Genomic DNA, 22,603 nt, shown 5'->3' on the forward strand with positions numbered 1-22,603 from the left:
CATATCATACTTGCTTCGCGGTAAGCTGCAATGTGCCAATTAGTGTTCTTGATCTTCCAGTTTGAACACAAAGCTGCAGAATCGTCCACCTTTTAGCAAAGTGTGCCTGCTCAGGCGAGGAACTGCAGAAGCTTGGCACCAAGCCCAGTTCTCCATTGGCACTCCCCCAGCAAAGCTGCTCCCATGCTTTATCATAGGGGTCCCCGCAAGGGCTGGTGCTGGAGGGTCACAGCCACTGGGCATAAGACTGCATGAAGAATAACGTCTCCCCGCGTCTGTTTGGCTGCACATTTCTCCCAGATGGTGACCAAAGAGACAGTAGGATCCAGCAATCTTCGCACACATGGAGCAAGTGGTGAGAAATCCCTGGTAAAGGCTGCACTCGCTTTACTGGCAAGAGTACAACTCTGAACTCCACACCCGAGAGCCAAACAGCCACTCGTTCTGCTTGCCCATCACCGGCCCTTATGTGATTTTACATAGAAAAACTGCATCACTTAAAAAACAAATTATTTTTTTCTTTACAAAGAGTAATCAAAATCTGGAACTTTCATTTAAACAAGATCATGTATTGATGGGTCAATTATAATTTTTTACATCTGAGATTGACAGAATGTATTTGAATGGTAACGTGGGGTGGATAGATATGGTCGTTGTACTCAATTACGTCCTGAATTAAATCACAAAACATCCTTCAACATCTGAATGATGCATTCCCATCCCTATCTTGCAATATACACAACAGCTAAGTAGAATGTAGAATTATTCCCTACAATAATCACACTTGACATTCTGCAGCACTTAAATTAGCAATGGTATTTCAGGAAGAATTTACAATGATATAGCATGGAAAAACTAGTCGTTTAGCCCACCGAGTCCATTCTAACCATCAAACACTAATTTACACCAATCGCATTTTATTCTCCACTCAGATTCTACCACTCACCTATACACTAAGGCAACTTACAATGGTTCATTAACCCACAAACCCAGATGCCTTTGGGACATGACGGAAAACCAGAGGAGCAGAGAGAAACCCAACATGGAGAAACAGCAAGATCCGCACAGACAGAACAATAGATCAGGATTGAACCTGTCATTGGAACTGTGAGGCTGCAACTCAAAGACCTGTGCTACCCACTTCACTATTAATGGATCATGATGCGATAATGGTGTTGTGCTACCTTACACATTTCATCATTGAAGGCAGAGCACAGCTCTTCACTGTTAATGTGTTTCATCAATCAAGCTATTTGACATTATTCGACAATGAAGTGGTTTGAACCCTTGCTGCAACATTCACAAAGTCTGTCAAAGGCGTTAGCAAATTGACGTGGATTCCCATTTAGGATAATAACACCAACAATCTGCACATTTTCTTTCTTCAACGATATTGAAAACAGCAAGATCCAATGTTATTGGTACATATTTAGTTCTTCGGGACTTGACTCTGCACAGTATACTGCTCAGAATACTTCATAAGAACATAAACTTTAGGAGGTGGTATTGGCTTGGCCAAAGAAACTGATTTTGAGGAAGAAAGAGTGGTGCCTCAGCAAAGGGGTTCAGACAGTGATTCTGTTTAGGTCGGGGCACTTAAGCAGTCATCAATTATGGGAAGATTCAAATGAAGAGGGCTCAAGAGGGCAGAATGAGCACCAGAGGTGAATTAACATTTTGTAAAAGACAAATTACCAAGTACAGGATTGCAACACCCAATGTTACATTAAAACAAATCAATATTGTTGAACATGTCAAATTTTAGACCAATTTCCCAACTACTCAAGTAGATGCCCACATATCATTTAAAAATAGTTGTTATTGCATCAGATATGTTGGCGTGATAAATTACTCCTCAATCACCAACATGGAATTAGATTATCTGGTGATTATCACTTTGGCAGCAATGACACTGCACAACTTCATTAGGAGTTCCAAATGCATAATTATAGATGACAATATTTAACTGATTTAAGTATGAAATAAGATATTTCACTTCAAGTTCAGTATGGCCTTGTTAACATCAATCACAAATTGTGAGTTCATATACAATAAGTGTACCAAGAATGGATCTTAATTTATACCAGAATTGCATGTTGGAAATTTACTGCTTTAAGCACCCAGTTTGTTTTCCTTTCTATTGTCACCATTTGAAAAAAGATCCATGCGATTATTTTTCAATTCATATAGGTTCTCAAAACTGAACAAAAAAAAATTACCTTCTCAGTAAATTTTCTTCCGAGTTTTCTTCAGGCATTTCTTGGTTTAAGGCCTCTTGTGAAACATTCGACATTCTGTTTGATGTTGGTTGACTGTACACCCGCTCCCAGTGTCCCGTCTCATTGTTAAATGTTAGGCCCATTGTACGTTCCCCCTGCTGGCCAGAGCCATGACGGGTAAATCTGCCTTCTGAGCTACTCAAGCCATGAGCCCTCCCCATGACCCCTCTACTCGGTGGCATTGGGGACTGGCTGCTTCCATGCCCTAGTGGTTCGTAATTGTTTGGCACATGCCAAGAGCTGCTCTCATTCGATGAGAAAAGTTGTGTGGTCCGCTCCCATCGCTGAGTATCATGGTTGAAAGTTAAAAGGTTATGGCAGGCTCTACAACGACTCAGATGTCCACCTGATGAATTGGAAGTGTTTTCGGCATTTTGCTGAGATGGGCCAACTCTATTCGGTTCTATGTTGTTATTTAGGATCTCTTGCACCTGCTGGGATTGATTGGACTCATCGCCAACCCGCTGATCCACGTCCTGGAAGCGGTCCATTTCCATGAAATAGCGGCTCAGGTTGCACTGGAGGACATTCCTGACAGAGGACTGGTTGTTCGGTCTCTCTTCATCTATACTGCTGTTAGCACCAGTGTTGACACTACTGATTGTGCCAAGACTAGAGACACCTCTCCCCTCAGAAGCTAAAGTGTAAACAGGTTGAGTATTTGTCTCCTGCTGTCTCAGCACAGATAGCAAGTTTACGGAGGACGCACTAGTTCTAGGTGGTGGCATGCTTTCCAATTCAGACCTTGGTGATACGTTCAGCATTGTTCTTGTCCAATCAGACCCACTTAACCTTGAACTCTGGTCCCTGAAGCCTGGGGTGGTATTAGATTGTTGCAAACCTCCTGACTGGTATGCCGAGTGCCCTAATAGACCCCTCCTGCTAGTGGCTGCAGAGAGGTTGCGGAGAGAGTTGCCAGAATTTTCATAATTTACAGTACTGAATGCAGAGGGACGGTCGGGAATACGTGGGTCGGGCTGGGATAAAGGCCTTTCAGGAGGAATACGAGGCTCAGTCCGTGCAGATGTAGAGTTTGTGGGAGCAGAGGATGCTGAAGGAGTACTGTCTTCATTGGGGACAGAAGTGGAGGAAGATGACCTCAGTGCAGAGCAACGACTACAAAAACAAACCAACCCCATGTGATGAACACACTCCTGGACTGGATAGCTGAAGCGATCACGGAGCACAGCATATACGGAAGTTCTACCACTTTCACCTGCTGGCAAGGCGTTCTCCTCAGCTTGGCTCTGATCTCCCGTTGAAGTATCTGATGACCGTGAGGATAACATGTGGAGAAAATTGTGGAGCAGTGGTGTTCGACGGACAGGCTGCGATTGGAGGAAAGATCGCTGCCGATACTGAGGTGCTTCAACGTTATCCAGTGGGATTTCGCCATCGTCGTCATTCTGGAACAAAAGAAAAATTAATTAGAATATAAACTGCGGAATCCAAGATGTCTTAACCCTTCCACGTATTCTCCATGCCGGTCAACTACCCCTTTTCAGCCCACACCATTTCTCATTTAATTTTATTTTGGGAGTGAATTGGAAGAATGCAGTGAGTACCAATAGAAGGAAATTACACAAAAACTTTGCAGCGTAGATTGGAGGTCTCCTCAGGATACACTGTGAACTCTAAACTTAAAATACCCCTATAATAGATCCAAAAGAACACGTTGGCAATGACTTTGTGAAATTCAAAGATTCACTGCAAAGATTCCATAGCCAAACAAGTCAATCTAGAGCAATAGGTAACTTTAAAAAAAGAAGTCAATTCAAAGAAAGTTACTGGAACTCCACTAGCACATCCTAAAATTTAACGTGAAAGTTCACACCAGTATCTAGTTAGAGCAATGTGCTGTTACCCCTGCAATTTCTAAACCCCAGGAAATTTGTGAATTTTCTTTGAAATAATTCCATACAGTTGAAAACTTTGCTTCGGTCTTTGGCTGCTTCAGATGCAATTACTTGCCTTTGGAAACTTCATTTTCTTCTTGCCGATTCATTTCCTTTACTTTCCCAATATTTTTTGCACTTGCTGGCTGACAAGTTGAGTATAGTATTGCGATAGTTCACTGATCAGAGTAGCTTCCCATTGATCATTAGCTCAAATCAAGTTAAACCTGCATCTCCATTAGCTCCCTTTCAGTTTGTTCTAAGTGGCTGCTCAGCTCCTAAAACCCTTGAAGTATTTATGCAATAACATTTAATACCCTTGAAGTATTTATGCGGTAACATTTAATACCCTTGAAGTATTTATGCGGTAACACTGCCTGCAGCTGGCATATAGCTTTTAGGTGGGGTGTTCCAGGGGCCTGCTCAGACTGTTCTGATAGTCCCTAACGATGCTGCCATTACAATCATTGCTAAATGACAACAATCAAAGACACTAAGAAATAATTTTTAAATACAATAAATAAGAAATTGAACTTTGGAAAAACAGACGACAAGCCAAATACTCTAGTTCTACTGCCCCAAATATTTGTTGATGAAAACATGCATTACAAAATGGACTCCCATTACAAAAAGGAACATCACTATATTATCTCATTGCCTGTAACTCGTTTTCAGCTAGCCCACCGCTAGCAAATGGCCTGTTTCTTTTATCATCGTTACTTTTTTGCATATCTTTCATTCATGTGTTCTATATCTCTCTATATCACCGTCTATATCTTGTTTCCCTTTCCCCTAACTATCAGTCTGAAGGGTCTCGACTCGAAATGTCACCTATTCCTTTTCTTCAGAGATGCTGTCTGACCCGTTGAGTTACTCCAGCTTTTTGTGCCTAGCTTCGGTTTAAACCAGCATCTGCAGTTCCTTCCTACACAAAGTTGTAAATTCTGCTTCAGACCTTTGATCACTTTTGAAAGATCAGATATACATCAGTAATTTACCAAGCTGAACACTACCCATTAGCTAAACAGTTGTACAAAGCTTTCAACATTATAATTTGGCTTTATTTTTTTCTGATATACTTGCTATTCCCATATTTCTTAACATCTCATTGGATGAGGATTAACATGTTGATATATGTTTGCAAATAAATAATCAGAGACATATCAGAATGCAAAGTTAATTTTGTTGCTGCTTATATTACACAGCACTTCACAGATGCCTGGTGTTAGCTGTTCTGAACTCGTTGTCGTGTTCGGCACAATGTTGATGCCACACGACACATTGGAGGACACCCTCAGATGTGAAAAGAGATCTTCAAGTTCCACAAGACATTTATAATGATCACACCCAATGCTAGAACATGCACAAGCATCTGCAACAGTAAACTGGCAAGAATAAAATCAAATATCTTTAGCCCTCTTATTGGTTAATCCACCACTTGCCATAGACATGTCCACAGATTGGACACAGTTTCCTTCAGGACCCAGTGGTGGTATTCCTGAGGAACTCTGTGATGGGCGTTGCAGCTGCCCATCCAGTATATATCCTGTCCCTTTGTTACCTTCAAGTAACTCTCTCCATGGAGGACAGATGTATTCACTGTGGAAAAGCAATGGGTGGTAATCAGCAGAAGAAATCATTGCCCATTGGATACTGTGCTAATATTTTGATTAATTGAAAGATACAGCATGGAAAAGGCCCTTGGGCCCACTGAGTCCACGCTGACCATCAATCACCTGTTCACACTAGTTCTATGTTATCCCACTTTTGCATCCAATCCCTGCACGCTAGGGACAATTTACAGAGACCAATTAATCTACAAACCTGCTCGCCTTTGATTTGTGAGAAGAAACCAGAGCACCCAGATGAAACCCAATTGGTCGCAAGGGGAACGTACAAACTCCACAGACATAAAACAAAGGTCAGGATCGAACCAGGGTCTCTGGCACCGAGAGGCAACGGCTCTGTTTGGCCGGCCCCCCAACTGTAAAACTTGATAGGGTCTATTGTCAACCCTGAAAATTCCCAGGGCCTCTGGCAACTGACTAAACATGACTGTGCCATCACTTCTGCCTTGCCAGTGTAGCAATAATTCCTTCAGTGCCTTCATGCAAATCCAACAGATAAAATTGCAAAATAATTACACATGTTGTGAACATTAAGAGGTGGAATTATTCTATTAAACATTTTCTATGATTGCTATTTTGAATTTTTGATCCATGAAAAGTCAATACCTAAATTAGTACCAGAAGTATAGTCACAATATGTTTTCTTTTTCACTTATGAAAATCAATACTTATGGTATACTCGGGGAACCGTTACAACAAACACTGTCAAGGACTCTGGAATATTAGCAGAATTTCTGAAATACCACTATGTCAAGCTGCAGCTTCACAGTTGTGGTTTAGTTCAACCGCACATTCCCAGATGGACTGCCAGGCATAAGCCCAGGGAGAAACCATGGCTGATTGCCACATAAATACTATCATCTACTATCATCTGGAGTCAGCCCCATCAAAGTTCAATAATTTAATTTGGTTAATCTCCTTACGATAGAAATGGCTGATCGGCCCATCAAATCTATGCCAGCTCTTGGAGTCATCCCATTCCCCCTCATTTACGTCCCCGTAAATGATTCCTCCTCAATGCCCAATCACATTCTCCTACCTCCTATTTAAATAAAGAACAATTTATAGCACCCCACTAACCAACTGCTAGGAAGTCTTGGACATGCAATAAGAAACTGGAGCACGAGAGGAAACCCATGCAGCCACAGGCAGAGGGCGAGACTTCACAGACAGCACCAGAAATCAGAATTGATCCCGAATGCCGGGGCTGTGAAGCAGCTGCACTGCCTTCAGTGCCACTGTATTACCGCAAGCTGACACCTGTGTGGAGAAATACCTCATTGTTTAACCTTAGCCAGACACTTTAGCTACTTCTCTCTCTCTCTCTCAATAAAAAATGACTTGTCAAAATATCATCTTTAGACCTCAAAGGAATAATCATTTAAAAAACAGTAAATTACCTGCTGGTTGGAAGGATTAACAATTGCAGTCAGAAGGTTGTGTCCCAGGGAATCAAATCTGACCAGCCTGCAAAACAAAGCAACATTATCACCCTGATGCAGTCTCGACCCAAAATATTGACAATTTCTTTCCACTCATAGATGCTATGCGACTAGTTGAGCTCCTCCAACAGTTTTTTGCTCAACAATATCATTCACTTGTAGCATGCCTCTAGTAAGAGAGGAATTGAGGCAGCTTAGAGATATTAGCTAAGAAAGTTTTCTTGAAAAGTGTCTATATATGAGGCAAAACATTTCACCAAAATTACTGAAACCACTAACAGTTAATGAAATTTCAGAGCAAGAAACTTAGTTTTCTGTGGGCTACACAATTGTAGAATTATTAATGCAACATCTCAGATAAAGTATGTTCCAATTAATTGACAGAAATTCCATATTGGGGCTTCAATCTCCAAGGAACAAGATATACACCATAAATTAATGTAAATAATCAAGGAAACTTGCGCATGGTTCAATTTGAACACAAAAACTAATTTATGCTGTGCAATGAAGTACTTAAGGACCAGTGATTTACAGTGTCTGAACAAGGATAACTGTTTATTGCAGGTTATTTATATTCAAAGTGCTGGAGTTACTCAGTGGATCATACAGCATTTATGGAAGGAATGGATGGCCGGTATTTCATGTTTTACACAAGATTCCAGCATCTGCAGTTCCTTCAGTCTCCATTTAGATTCTAACTTTGTTTATCCCAAATTTGATCAGATTATTTCGAAATGGTAAACCATTAATTCAAATCGGTTGGCGTTATTTTCTTCCAATGCAAAATATCTGAGCCAGTCATAGATTTTGCAGCAGGAAGGAACTGGTAGGCCACATAACTTGGAAATATAACTAGGAAGATTTCAGGGATATCTGTGGAGCAGATGAGAGGCAAGAGGAACAAATGAATTGCAACAAGGTAAGTGGAAGTAATTGACTGATTGGTAAAATCCATGACCCATGGTAAAAGAAAATCTGCTTCACAATGCATCCTGCAGTTAATCCACAAGTTCAATTTATTGTCTGCGTTAAATCAATTTACTTCACAGCAAGCCTTTATAACAGATTCATAGCCATTATTTATTTGCTTTCTAGTTGGCCTGCAAAGCCACAATGAAACATTCAGTAATGTAACAAATGTTGTCCATTACACTCCATCCCATCAAAATGGAACATTATTAATGATATAATGCACTGGTTGGTATCCAAGACTGGATAATGACCAAATGCATATTCCAACAGATAAAATCATAATTTGATGTAGAATACACATCACCGCAGAACAAAGACACCAAGAAAGAAACAAAAAATCATGGCATCAGTATTTTGCCTGCATAGCATCTCCATTTGATTCTCAATTAAAGAATAAATATTCCTAGCGTTAGAAAGAAATCTGCTTGCCAAGTCAAGTCAAGTCAAATTTATTTGTCACATACACATACTCGATGTGCAGTGAAATGAAAGTGGCAATGCCTGCGGGTTGAGATTAAACAAAATTATCTTCAAATAAAACCTAAGCACACATTTGCACACACTGGAAAGCAAAAGGCATTAAAGAAGTTTTTAAAAAAATCATACTTTCGGTTCCTATTTCAAAAGCTGACAAATTCCTCAGATGGAGAGTTGAATATGTAGATATTGGGCAACAACTGAAAACACAGAACTATGAATAGTTCATAATTACTGCAGATTGCCATCTTAATTTAAACTTAGTAAATATTTCCTTGAAGGTAGACACAAAGCTATCAAAATGCCCATGGAGTGCCATTCGCAGATCGTGCCAGTGTACGCCTGGAACAAGGGCCCCGGCTATGCCTGCCTCCTTGTAGGGTACGTTGAGCAATCACTGTTTCAGGCATAGAGTGGCCCTATCCCCAAACTCTACCTCTGCTACATTGACGACTGCATCGATGCTGCCTCCTGCACCCATGCAGAACTCACTGACTTCATTAAGGTTACCACTAATTTCCATCCTGCACTCAAATTCATTTGGACCATCTCCGACAACTCCCTACCATTTCTTGATCTCACCGTCTCCATCACAGGAGACAGACTATCGACTGACATCTATTATAAACCCACTGACTCCCACAGCTATCTTGACTACACTTCTTCCCACGCTGCTTCCTGTAAAGACTCTATCCCCTACTCCCAATTCCTCCATCTATGCCACATCTGCGCCCAAGATGAGATATTCCATACCAGGTCATCGGAGATGTCCTCATTCTTTAGGGAACAGGGGTTCCCCTCTTCATTACAGTTGAGGTCCTCACTAGGGTCTCCTCTTTATCCCACAGCTCCGCTCTTGCTCCCCCTTCCCCCATTCGTAACAGGGACAGCGTCCCCCTTGTCCTCACCTTCCACCTAATCAGCCGTCGCATACAGCACATCATCCTCTGACATTTCCGCACCTCCAACGGGATCCCACTACTGGCCACATCTTCCCATCTCCACCCCTTTCTGCTTTCCGCAGAGACCGTTCCCTCCCTGGTCAACTCACACCCAAACCCTCCCTAGGTAATTTCCCCTGCAACCGCAGGAGATGCAACACCTGTCCCTTTACCTCTCCCTTGACTCCATCTAAGGTCCCTGACAGATTTTTCAGGTGAGGCAGAGGTTCACTTGCAGCTCCTCCAACCTCATCTATTGTATCCGTTGTTTCAGATGTGAACTCCAGTACATCGACGACACCAAGCGCAGGCTTGGTGATCGTTTCGTTGTACATCTCTGCTCAGTCTGCCTAAACCTACCCAATCTCCCGGTTGCTCAACACTTCAACTCCCCTTCCCACACTGACCTTTCTGTCCTGGGCCTCCACCATTGTCAGAGTGAGGCCCAGCACAAATTGGAGGAACAGCACCTCATTTTTCGCTTGGGCACCTTACACTCCAGCAGTATGAACATTGACTTCTCCAACTTAAAGTAGCCCTTGCTTTCTCTCTCTCTCCATCCCCTCCCCCTTCCCAGTTTTCCTGCCAGTCTCACTGTGTCCGACTACATTTTATCTCTGTACCGCCCACTCCCCTGACATCAGTCTGGTTTCAACCTGAAAGGTCACCCATTCCTTCTCTCCAGAGATGCTGCCTGTCCCGCTGAGTTACTCCAGCATTTTTTTGTCTATCTTCGATTTTAAACCAGCATCTGCAGTTCCTTCCTAATTAAATATTTCCTTAATGTTTTATTGAATAAACCAACAGCACCAGTTATTCACGTCACAACTTTAAGGAGATGCAAAATGCCAATTGGATTGGATTACTACACTGTTAAGAATTCCAAATTTATGTTCATTTCATTCCAAAGGTTGCTGTATTTCCCCACTGAATTAGATCTATTATGCTCAAGGGCTACAGAAATGCCATACTAAAGCCAACAATGTGCAATAATGGCACAACCTACAGATTGAAGGTTTAAATGCCACAAAAGTGAGATAGGAAAATGAATTCAATAAATTGTGAGACTTGTATCTGGCACAACAAAATGAAATAAAACGTCATGTTTCTACTCTGCCAAAACAACCCAAATGGGTTGCTGATGTCTTTTAAGGAAACTGGTCACTCCTGCCTGAATATGTTCCAGAATTTGGTCCCACGGCTACATTGTAAAAAAAAAATAATCTCTCAGCCATATTCTGAAGAGGGAAAGCAATGTCTAGCAAGGCTTATCCTGATAAGGACTGCAGCCAACATAGCTTATTTTATTATGGTATTGGTTTAAAATGCTCACGGTATTTTTCACAAAATCCAACCCACTTGCATTAATTTTCATCTCAGCACTCCATGTAGCATTGTCTTGGTGGTGCTCAGGAACCTACACTTTTCTTGTCAAAACAACAGGCACAATATAGGCCAAAGGAATGAGCCAACAGGAATCATCCACATACATAATTTCCAATCAATGGCATTGAGGAGAATCGAATTGGTTTAAAACTTTGTGCAGTTTTTGATATTTGCGATGGTCTATTCAACTATGTTAATCCGTATTCATTGCAGCACCTTTCAGCAAATCCATTTACTGATACTTACTGCGAACACTCATCAGCAAATGAACAGGAAAATAATGTTGTTTTAGACAGAAGGCTCATGAGAGGCTTTATTACGAAAAGCATTTTTTTAACTTTACAAAACAAGGCGTGCTCCTCAATGGAGCAATGTAAACATTATTCATGTGCTTCAGTCAGCAGCTCTCAGTTAGCTTTAAGCACACTGACCTGACTCGCTCCATTTCACTTGCAGTTTTAACCACTGCAAATGGCTCACGCCGACTCCAGTCCCAGAAGTGGATCTCATTTGCAGTAGCTATCAAAAGGAGTTGTGCCATAGGATGGAAGGCTAAGGATGCTATGGCCACGTTGTTCTCTGTAAACCAACTTTCGCTGCCTCCCTGCAAATAAAATATTCAAGACCATTTTGCTTTGTTCACTGCAACCCTGTCAATACATGCTAACCAAACACAATACTTCAGAAATTTTTAAAAGGGTAAACAAACATTTATTTTACAGTTAAAAATAAACAAACCACCATTTGAGATACGAGTTTTAGGCAAAAATACAGAGAAGCAACTATTTACTTAACCCACAGTAATCTAGATACAGAGACAGAATTTAGCAGTTAGTAGTTTGTTAGTTAGAGCCACATGAATGAAAGATATGCAATTCAGGCTTTCAATAATGTTTAGCATTCAAGTACAAATCTCACTGCCAGTTCACTTTTATAAGAGAGCTTCCCTCATCTAAGAGTAAGCATTTTCCATTTAATTCACTGGAAGACAATTAGTTTCAGTTCTACAGATTCTAAACCTGTATTGTTAATATATCCAGGTGCATCAGCGAGTGATAACATAGCCTCCAAATTTTATGATTTTTTCAAATCACAAATTATTTGACATTACGACTAGGGTTTTTCTACACTTACATGTAAATCCCAGATTCGAACCTCTCCATCCAGACATCCAGATGCCACAAGCCCTTGAATGGTAGGGTGAAAAGTCACACACCAAGGTGTTCTTCTATGACCCACCAGTGAATGAATGCATCTTCCAGACTTAACTTCAGTGATGTAAATATTGTGATTTACATGTGTGGAGGCCATCAAAGTCCTACAAGGATTAAAAAGCAAATCATCAGATTAAATGGTCGGAAGGAACTGCAGGTGCTGGTTTACAACAAAGGTAGACACAAAATGTTGGAGTAACTCAGCAGGACAGGCATCATCCCTGGATGCTCTGGATTAAATGGTACTTCAGCACTATCATTGACATGACATAGCTAAAGAACTTCAGATTTGTCATACAATTAATGGCCTTGGACACTGAAATTGCCCAGATAGTAAGTTACACTAATGCAAAATCCAGCAAGTGGAAAATGTTGTGGAAAGCAGTCTACCATTTCAGAGTTTATTACATAGGCTGGAGAAACAAAAAATGTCCAAAAACAGAATTACATTTTATTTTAGAAACAAGGAACTTCGGATGTTTGTGACCAGACATTGGTGACACGAGGCTATAAAAAGAGTAATGATCCATTGTGCACCTAAAGCACTCAAAACAAATGAAGGGAAAGGCATAAAAACCTACTTAGCTAAATACACAACCCATTTTAAGACTCTTCAGACAATCTTACAGACAAATGAATTAACAAATCAATTGATTTGCATTGAAAGGTATATCAGATCTCTCCAAATTTCTCAAAAGGTAGCCGCACCACACTTCAGTTTGTCCCTTCCCTTTCCCCATGTGTACACAGCACAAAGAACCAACTCATTTGGCACACTTACCATTCCAGGCATGTCTAGGTTAATATTTGCTCAATCATTCTTAAGTGGATAAAGTAATAAACTATTGAACATGCAATAATTTCCTTCCAAACAAAAGTGAAATTCCTGCCAGTGTGAACTACTCATGCTTACTGCCTATCTTAAAAAAAACAAAGGGGTTCGAGCAAGCCTTTTGCAGATTTTCCTAAATCAGCATGCCGCTCAGTGTTCGTTCATTACTGCGTGGCAAGGATCTCGCCTACATTAATTGCACTTTTGTTGAGGGGTTGGAGGCACAAAAACACGGACAACCAGCCACGTCATACCATTTGGCTATCAAACCAGCCAAAGTTAACCTCTGGAAAAAAGGGAGTACAGAAAGCCTTGAAAAGGGGCTTTCTGCTCCCTCTCCACAATCAGTCTGAAGAAGGATCCCGAGTCGAAACGTCATTTATCCATGGATGCTGCCTGACCCACTGTTACTCCAGCACTTTACGCCTTTTCTTGTAAGCCAGCATCTGCAGTTTCTTGTTTCTAAAATTAATCAATGTTGGCGAGCATTTTGCACTTGCAAAAACTATCAAAACCTTAACAACGAGGAAGTCTTTACAAAAAAAGTGAAACTAAATTAATATTTCAATTTTGTCATTTAAACAATGTAAATGACTTAATAATTACTTTGTTCCCACACAGCATTTCATTTATGTTGAAATGAATGGCATTTCTGGCTGTGTGCCAAGTGTAACTCAGCAATGGGAGCTGCCACAATTCCATGCTCTGCCTCAGAACTCCAAGAGGAGCACAAGGCAGGTGATTAAAGAAGGGGCCAGCAAATTCAGGACTTCAACATTCATTCCTGGTTATGTTTACAAGCAGTAGGACTGGTGGCTTTATCTTGGAATACCAGCTTTTACTCATTGATATTGTGGAATTTTCTGCACCCAACAAATGAGGGAAATTAGCTTTACATCTATAGCAAGAATCTATTTTGTCTTTGAAGCAGATTCTCTTTCAAAATGCCCCAAGCTATCCACAAATCTCAGACCCAAAGTGATATCCCAACATAGGTTATATAGTCCGGTCTGAAGAAGGGTCCCGACCCAAAACGTCACCTATCCATGTTCACCAGAAATGCTGCCTGACCCACTGAGTTACTCCAGCACTGAAGTAAACCAGCATCTGTAGTTCCTTGTTTCTACATTATATGGCCCAGAGACTCATTTTGTTTAGAACATACATAGAACAGCACAGCACAGGAACAGGCCACAATGCCTGTGCCGAACATGGTGCCAAGTTCAACTGGTCTCATCTGCCTGGCCCTTACTTCCATATCCATATTCCTTACTTTAGACATACAGGATCCATATCGCTTACTTTAGATATACGGTGTGGAAACAGGCCCTTCGGCCCACCAAATCTGCACTGACCAGCAATCACCCAGTGCACTAGCACTCTTCTACACACTAGGGATAATTTACAGAAGCCAATTAACCTACAACTCTGGATGCCTTTTGCGTGTTGGACGAATCTGTAGCAACCGGAGAAAGCCCAAGCGATAACACGGAGAACATACAAACTCTGTACTGGCAGCACCTGAAGTCAGAAACAAACCTGGGTCTCTGACGTGCAACTCTACCATTGCACCATTGTGCCAACATTCCTATTAAGCTTTTCCCCTCTCGTCTTGTCGTTATGCCCTTTAGCGTTGGACATTTCCACCCTGTAAAAAAGGTTCTAACTGTCTACCCTATATATGCCCCTCATTATTTTATATTCTTCTATTAAATCCTGGTTTGGTGAGATGATCCATGTCCAAGTTGTCAAGTTGTGACTTGAAGAGCGACAAGGTTGGTGCACATCTGGTGGTGTCGGGGAGGATGTTCCACTCTGGGATAGTCCATGGATATAGTGATTGTAGGTAGCTATTTTTGTTTGCTCTAATTTTAGTATAAATGAAGTGACCTGAGGACTGTCTTGTAAATTTCTGGGTATTGGATTGAATGAAGTGAGATATGTCACTGGGGATGATGCCATGAGTCTCTTTGTGGACTGTACATAAGCGGGCTTTGGTGCGTCTTGACTCGAGCGACTCCCAGCCAAGGCCATTCAACATATCGGAGACGCTTGACTGTCTTGAGTAGACATCACAATCAAACCTCTAAACCTTGTCAAGGGTGTCAATGTTATTTTTCTGCTAAGGGTCCCATATTGTCTGGCAGTATTCTAACAGTACGCTACCTCCTTTGTTGGTCTAACTGTAATAAAATATCTGGACATATTTGTAGCTGGGAATTTTCTTGCTCCGTTGAACCTTTTACACTCAGCTGATTAATCAGATGTGAAGAATATCAGCTAAAAAGGAGCCATTCCAAGAATACACCAATGTAGGATGAAGTGCACAAATCCTGAAATAGGACTAGAAGTTTTCACTTTCCCAGAGTGCCACTTTAACAATACATAAGGAAAATTGTGATTTTGTTAAAGTAATCAAATAACTATCATTTTAATCAGTTATCCCTACTCCATAACAGAATAATTTAAAAATCCATATTTAAACATTAAGGAACGGTTTTAGAAATTAGCATGCAACACAAAGTTATTCAAAATAGATGAATCATGCTGCCACTGACCTGTCTGGACTAAATGCCAGGAGGAAAGTTGATCGGGGACTGTCTGGAAGTTCGACTTTCTGTAAATAGAAAATAAAATGAGAGTTACAACTGCTCCACACATCGAAATGTTTCTCTCAGCCTTTGAAGACACGACTTCTTCAGAGCCATTTGTACAATTATTCCCAAAACGGGAAACGAGCCAGAACGTCACCTGGACGGGTACATGGACAGGAAAGGTTTAGAGGGAGATGGGCCAACGCAGGCAGGTAGGATTAGTATAGATGGGGCACCTTGGTTGGTGTGGGCTAGTTGGACTGAAGGAACTGTTTCCACGCTGTATAATGCCATCCCCTCTAACAGTACAACAGCTTTAAATCTTCAGACGATCTGAGATTCAACTCGCCACCTGTGCAGAGCGAGCAGTTTCCAGACAGAACAGGAATTGAATACTGCAATTAACTTCAGTGCTCCTGGACAAATAAGGATTGTAAATTTTAAGTACAATTGTTTTGTGGCAAATGCCATTGACAAAGATGCATGTGTGACAGGTTATAAAAGAAACAGACTCGATTGTGTCGTCTTTTGTGGCCAAATAATGGGCAACATTCATTGAAGAGCGAGATGGATGATTTTCTAAAAAGATACCTATTTGTTAAATTAACCTACAGTTGTTAAACCTCAGTAGGTGACAGTGAAAGAAAGGAGATTCCATTGTGAAACAAAATTTGCAAACTGTATCACTGAGGCACAATGTATGAGGATGACCTGAATGTATCGGAAAGATATCAATCATCTTGATGTCCAAGAGAGAATCAAGACTGGGGAAAATACAGGCAGCTGCCAACACACACTCCCCTATCAAGAATTGACTTATACTCCAGTGCAAGGAGTATACAATAGACAATAGGTGCAGGAGTAAGTCAAACACTACAATAGACAATAGGTGCAGGAGTAGGCCATTCGGCCCTACGAGCCAGCACCACCATTCAATGTGTCATGGCTGATCATTCTCAATCAGTACCCCGTTCTTGCCTTCTCCCCATACCCCCTGACTCCGCTATCCTTAAGAGCTCTACCTAGCTCTCTCTTGAATGAATTCAGAGAATTGGCCTCCACTGCCTTCTGAGGCAGAGAATTCCACAGATTCACAACTCTCTGACTGAAAAAGTTTTTCCTCATCTCCGTTCTAAATAGCCTACCCCTTATTCTTAAACTGTGGCCCCTGGTTCTGGACTCCCCCAACATTGGGAACACGTTTCCTGCCTCTAACGTGTCCAACCCCTTAATAATCTTATATGTTTCGATAAGATCACCTCTCATCCTTCTAAATTCCAGTGTATACAAGCCTAGTCGCTCCAGTCTTTCAACATACGAAAGTCCCGCCATTCCGGGATTAACCTAGTAAACCTACCCTGCACGCCCTCAATAGCAAGAATATCCTTCCTCAAATTTGGAGACCAAAACTGCACACAGTACTCCAGGTGCGGTCTCACTAGGGCCCTGTACAACTGCAGAAGGACCTCTTTGTTCCTATACTCAACTGCTCTTGTTATGATGGCCAACATTCCATTGGCTTTCTTCACTGCCTGCTGTACCTGCATGCTTCCTTTCAGTGACTGATGCACTAGGACACCCAGATCTCGTTGTACGTCCCCTTTTCCTAACTTGACACCATTCAGATAATAATCTGCCTTCCTATTCTTTCCACCAAAGTGGATAACCTCACACTTCTCCACATTAAACTGCATCTGCCATGCATCCGCCCACTCACACAACCTGTCCAAGTCACCCTGCAACCTCATAGCATCTTCCTCATAGTTCACACTACCACCCAGCTTTGCATCATCTGCAAATTTGCTAATGATACTTTTAATCTCTTCATCCAAGTCATTGATGTATATTGTAAATAGCTGCGGTCCCAGCACCGAGCCTTGCGGTACCCCACTAGTCACTGCCTGCCATTCTGAAAGGGACCCATTTATCCCCACTCTTTGCTTTCTGTCTGTCAACCAATTTTCTATCCATGTCAGTACCCTACCCACAATACCATGTGCTCTAATTTTGCCCACTAATCTCCTATGTGGGACCTTGTCAAAGGCTTTCTGAAAGTCAAGGTACACCACATCCACCGGCTCTCCCCGGTCAATTTTCCTAGTTACATCCTCAAAGAATTCCAGAAGATTATTCAAGCATGATTTTCCCTTCGTAAATCCATGCTGACTCGGAACGATCCTGTTACTGCTATCCAAATGCTCCCCAATTTCGTCTTTTTGCTCAGAATTGCTCAGCACATAGCTCTTTTTATTTTTAATATCATTGTTTAGGCCACGTGGTATTTTTCTTGCGATTCATTATTTTGCAATTCAATAAAAGAATAGCAAATTCAGAGGTTTTTTTAAACATGAACTCCATTGCCTGGCAAACTTTTTATTAAAATAATAGCCTCAAGAAACGAGATGGTGAATCTGACCCAGCTGGCGGTGGTAAATGTTTGATTTTCCAAGAGAAACAATCAGGTTTATTCCAGTGCATAACTAACTAAAGACTTCCCGGACTGTGACAGCATTTCATAAGGTGCAATTGTCCTTAAACGTCCTCTATTTAAAATGAAGTTAGTTTAGAAATACAGTTTAAAAAAGGGCTTCAGACCACTGTGTCCATGCCAACTACTGATCACCCGTCCACACTAATTCTATGTTATCCAACTTTCACATCTGCTCCGGACTCACGAGGGTCAACTTCGAGGCCAATTAACCTACAAGCCCATGTCTTTGGGATACGGGAGGAAAGGGGAGCATCCAGAGGACACCAATGCAGTCACAGGGCGAATGTGTAAATTTAAACTAACAGCACCCAGGATCAGGATGGAACCCGGGTCTCTGGCACTGAGAAGCAGCAATTCTCCCAGTTGTGCCACTTTAAATGCAACAGTGGAAACAATTTTAAGATGCAAGGCCGAATAAAACTGAATCAGCTTTGGTGTACTTGAAGGAGTTTCAACTAGAAATGGAGCAAACTGATTTAGAATTAAAAGGGAAGCATTTTGATTTTGCTCACCTGACTTTCCCATTGCATCCATCGTGTCTTGTCCTCCACCAGCTCCTCAAGACATCTTTGACAGCCCAGTTCCTGGAAGCCACGCTCACGGCTAGTCAGGATTTGGATGGCATTCTTTGAATCAATGCTCTTCATCGCTACAGAGCTCAACATATGGATTCACAGCTTCCACAGGCCAGGGATTTCAAATCGCCAACACTTGGTAGAGGTCACAGCTAGGAACAGCCCATCCAGAACACATCAGACAATGGTCATTAAAAACTAGAAGACAAAATAAATGAACATCAATTGCAGTAAATAGATTTAATAAACTAATTTCTATTTTTGTGGTTTACAAACCAGTAATCCGCAAGATTTGTAAACCGCAAAAAAAATATTCATGAAACAAAAAAGTATTTATTCTTACTGTCACAATTTGCTGCTTAATAATATCTCTCATTCATAATTGTTGATCACTTGTTTAAGTCGTATGTACGGCTTCAGAAATGCAGGACATACCACAATCAAGAGAGCAGCATAGCGCAGCGGTAGAGTTGCTGCTTTACAGCGAATGCAGCGCCGGAGACTCAGGTTCGATCCTGACTACGGGTGCTGCACTGTAAGGAGTTTGTACGTTCTCCCCGTGACCTGCGTGGGTTTTCTCCGAGATCTTCGGTTTCCTCCCACACTCCAAAGACGTACAGGGTATGTAGGTTAATTGGCTGGGTAAATGTAAAAAATTGTCCCTAGTGGGTGTAGATAGTGTTAATGTACGGGGATCGCTGGGCGGCACGGACTTGGAGGGCCGAAAAGGCCTGTTTCCGGCTGTATATATATGATATGATATGATATGAATCAGAGCACAGACCTTCCTTGTACAGATTCCCTGCTCTTGAGAAAATAGGCTAAATATGTCACCTTACCAGTTTTTCAACTCTGCTTCCGATCCGACAAATGATTTGATTAAAAAAGGATGAGTAATGACTCACGGGATAACATTTCTCTAACTTGGGAGACAGAAAATAAAGACTTTTACAGCTATGCTTTCAGGCACCGTTTTACATTTGCTATAGTTTGAATACTTTTTGGGTCTTTTAGAGTAGTGGCCCACAATATTGAAATACTGAACGAAGCCTCATGGCTGCAAACCTGTTACACTGAACAACACGGTTCAATATAACCAGACATTTAAGGCAACAGTTTCAAATGTATAGAGTTACCCAGCAAAGACATCCTGCCAAATTGAACTGCTTTCACAGAACCTAAACATAGTTCATCAGTTCAGTTACTCCACATTGGGCAGACAAGGCAGCCAGCATGATAGCGGTAGATGTGGTTGCCCAGAGAACTATCACACAAAAGCCTTAAAAAGTAGTCAATGACGAACGCTCAAGGATCAGTCATTTACACCGAATGTATTGGCAACCAATAACTGTGGCCAGTATGCCTGTATTTAAATACAATTGCTCTGGTTAATTAGACAAACAATTCAGACAGGCACCCACCATAGAAATTCAAATCGTGCAGAAAATGTGTAGCCTATCTGAATAGGGCAACCACTTTCTACTGAGAGGCATCCCATGGGTCACTGAAAATTAAATCCCATGTACTGTTTCTTGCAATACATGAAGTAAACCTTGTTTCAAAGCCCATATTTAGCTCTACAAAATAACTGTAATAAGCAGAATAGTTGTTTCAGAGAATTTACCATATAAAGAGAGTCCCTCAAGGCAAAACCACATTTTAGCAAGTTCCATCACTTTGGGAAAAGTTGGGAAGTCATGTTGCGGCTGTATAAAACTTTGGTTAGACCACATTTGGAACATTGTGCGCAGTTAAAATCGCCACACTGTTGGAAGAATGTGGAAGCTTTGGAGAAGCCACACCAGAAGAGTTCAACAGGACATTGCCTGGATTAGAGAGCATTTAACTTTAAAGGAGAGGTTGGACAAACTTGGATTCTTTCCACTGAGGCACCAGAGGCTGAGGGGCCACCCAATAGTATATAAAATTATGAATAAAATTATGAAAAAATAGTATATAAAATTATGCAGACTTTTGCCCCAGGCAGAAATTTCGTACATTAAAATGCATAGGTTGGTGGCATTTGTCAAGTTTGCAGACGACACAACGGTGATCGGGCTGATCACCAACGGTGATGAAACAAACTACAGAGCGGAGGTGCAGAACCTGGCGGACTGGTGCTCTGATAACAACATGTCCCTAAATACCACCAAGACCAAGGAGCTGATCATCAACTTCCGTAGGTCACACAACAGGGAATATGCCCCGATCCTTATCAATGGGGTCAGTGTGGAGAGAGTGTCCAGCTTCAAGTTTCTGGGCACTCACATTTTGGAGGACCTAACATGGTCCAATAACACCGCTGCGCTGGTCAAGAAGGCACAGCAACGACTGTTCTACCTAAGAACACTGAGAAAGTCTGGTCTACCCCAACAGCTGCTGATGACCTTCTACCGCTGCACCATAGAGAGCATCCTAACACATGGCATCCCTGTGTGGTATCTCAGCTGCACGGAGGCAGAGAGGAAAGCTCTTCAGCAGGTAGTCCATAGAGCTCAGAAGACTATCGGAACATAGCTACCAGCCTTGGAGGGCATCTACAACACACGATGCCTCAGAAAAGCCACCAGCATTCACAAAGACTCCTCACACCCCTGCAACAGTCTGTTCGAACTTCTACCATCGGGCAGACGCTACAAGGCCTTCTACGCCCGCACCTCCAGACTCGGGAACAGCATCATCCCCGGGGCCATAGCTGCTATGAACCGGTCCTGCTGAGCCAGATTGTCACATCGCACAGTGAACCGGCACAGATCTACTTGCACTTTATTCTGTTTTAAAAACTGTTCTAATTTGTTTAATTGGGTTGTTTAAATTAATACTGATTAGCTAATTGATTTATTGCATCGTATGGAAGGCGCATTCCAAATCTCGTTGTACCCCTGTACAATGACAATAAAGATATATTGTGTTGTATTGTATTGTAAAGGAGCAGAAGATTAAGAAGCATTTAGACAGACACCTGGGATATGAACCAATTGCAACCAGATGCAATTTGCTTCCGTTGACATTGTTGTCAGCAGAAACATGGTGGGTTGAAGGGCCTGTTACAGGGGTGCAATGTCCTATGATATATGTTGCCAGTTCTGATATAAACTGACAAAGTAAGTTATCTGAAACGTTGACATTTCTTTTGATCCACAGAGACAAAGAAGTTGAATGTGATGTTTATATGTTCAGTGCAAGTTAGATGACCGGCAGTGAAAGGAAGATGAAGGAGTTGGAGAACGGTGGTGGGGAAATGAATGCCATTAGTCACAGGGAGTAAAGTGGTGATGGGCAATAGTGAATGTCAGATATAGGCAGCTTTAGCTGATAGAATTTCTCACATCCAACACCTGCAAAAAAAGGATTTTCTGGCTCTCTACAGAAGACTGCCATAGGCAAATTGCACCATGTTCCCAAGATCACAATATGGCTATTCTTCTACATCATTTGCTGAAAAGTGTTTTGGGACATCCAAATTTGTCACAGTCAAAATAGTCATTCAAATCTCCCTATGTGAAGTAACATCTATTTTTTTTCCCTTTGTAGGATTTTAACCTATGATGACTTATCATTTAACACTATCATCCCCTCCAAATACATCATCAAGCTTCGCGATATGGGTCTGTTTTTCTCCTTTGCAACAGAATCCTTGACTTACTCATCAGGAAGTGGAACTTCTCACTGACCATTAACACAGGTAATCTCAGGGCTGTAACCCACCACCCCCCCCCCCCCCCCCCCCCCCCCCTCCGCTCTACTCGTATCACCCATACTGTGGCTCAGCACAGCTCCAATGCCATCTTTCTATTCAGCAATGACACTGTTGTTGGCTAAATCACAGTGGTGATGTCAACATACAAGAGACAAATAGTACATCAGGTTGAGCGGT

General features: G+C 41.7%; 1 protein-coding gene across 4 annotated transcripts in view; it reads right to left on the reverse strand.

Moving 5' to 3' along the window:
• Nucleotides 1–22,603, reverse strand: part of LOC144602252 (activating molecule in BECN1-regulated autophagy protein 1-like) — a 292,114-nt gene that overhangs the window by 232,986 nt on the left and 36,525 nt on the right. For all 4 annotated transcript variants that reach the window (XM_078415123.1, XM_078415121.1, XM_078415122.1 and 1 more), the window contains exons 2-7: nt 18,664–18,924; nt 15,625–15,683; nt 12,155–12,338; nt 11,452–11,624; nt 7,203–7,269; nt 2,220–3,685 (exon numbers count right to left, since the gene is read on the reverse strand). In XM_078415123.1, the coding sequence (XP_078271249.1) occupies nt 2,220–3,685; nt 7,203–7,269; nt 11,452–11,624; nt 12,155–12,338; nt 15,625–15,683; nt 18,664–18,816 (2,102 nt within the window). In that variant the 5' untranslated portion in view covers nt 18,817–18,924. The remainder of the gene's footprint in view (nt 1–2,219; nt 3,686–7,202; nt 7,270–11,451; nt 11,625–12,154; nt 12,339–15,624; nt 15,684–18,663; nt 18,925–22,603) is intronic.

Source organism: Rhinoraja longicauda, chromosome 18 (genome assembly GCF_053455715.1).
Source record: "Rhinoraja longicauda isolate Sanriku21f chromosome 18, sRhiLon1.1, whole genome shotgun sequence".
Taxonomy (NCBI): domain Eukaryota; kingdom Metazoa; phylum Chordata; class Chondrichthyes; order Rajiformes; family Arhynchobatidae; genus Rhinoraja; species Rhinoraja longicauda.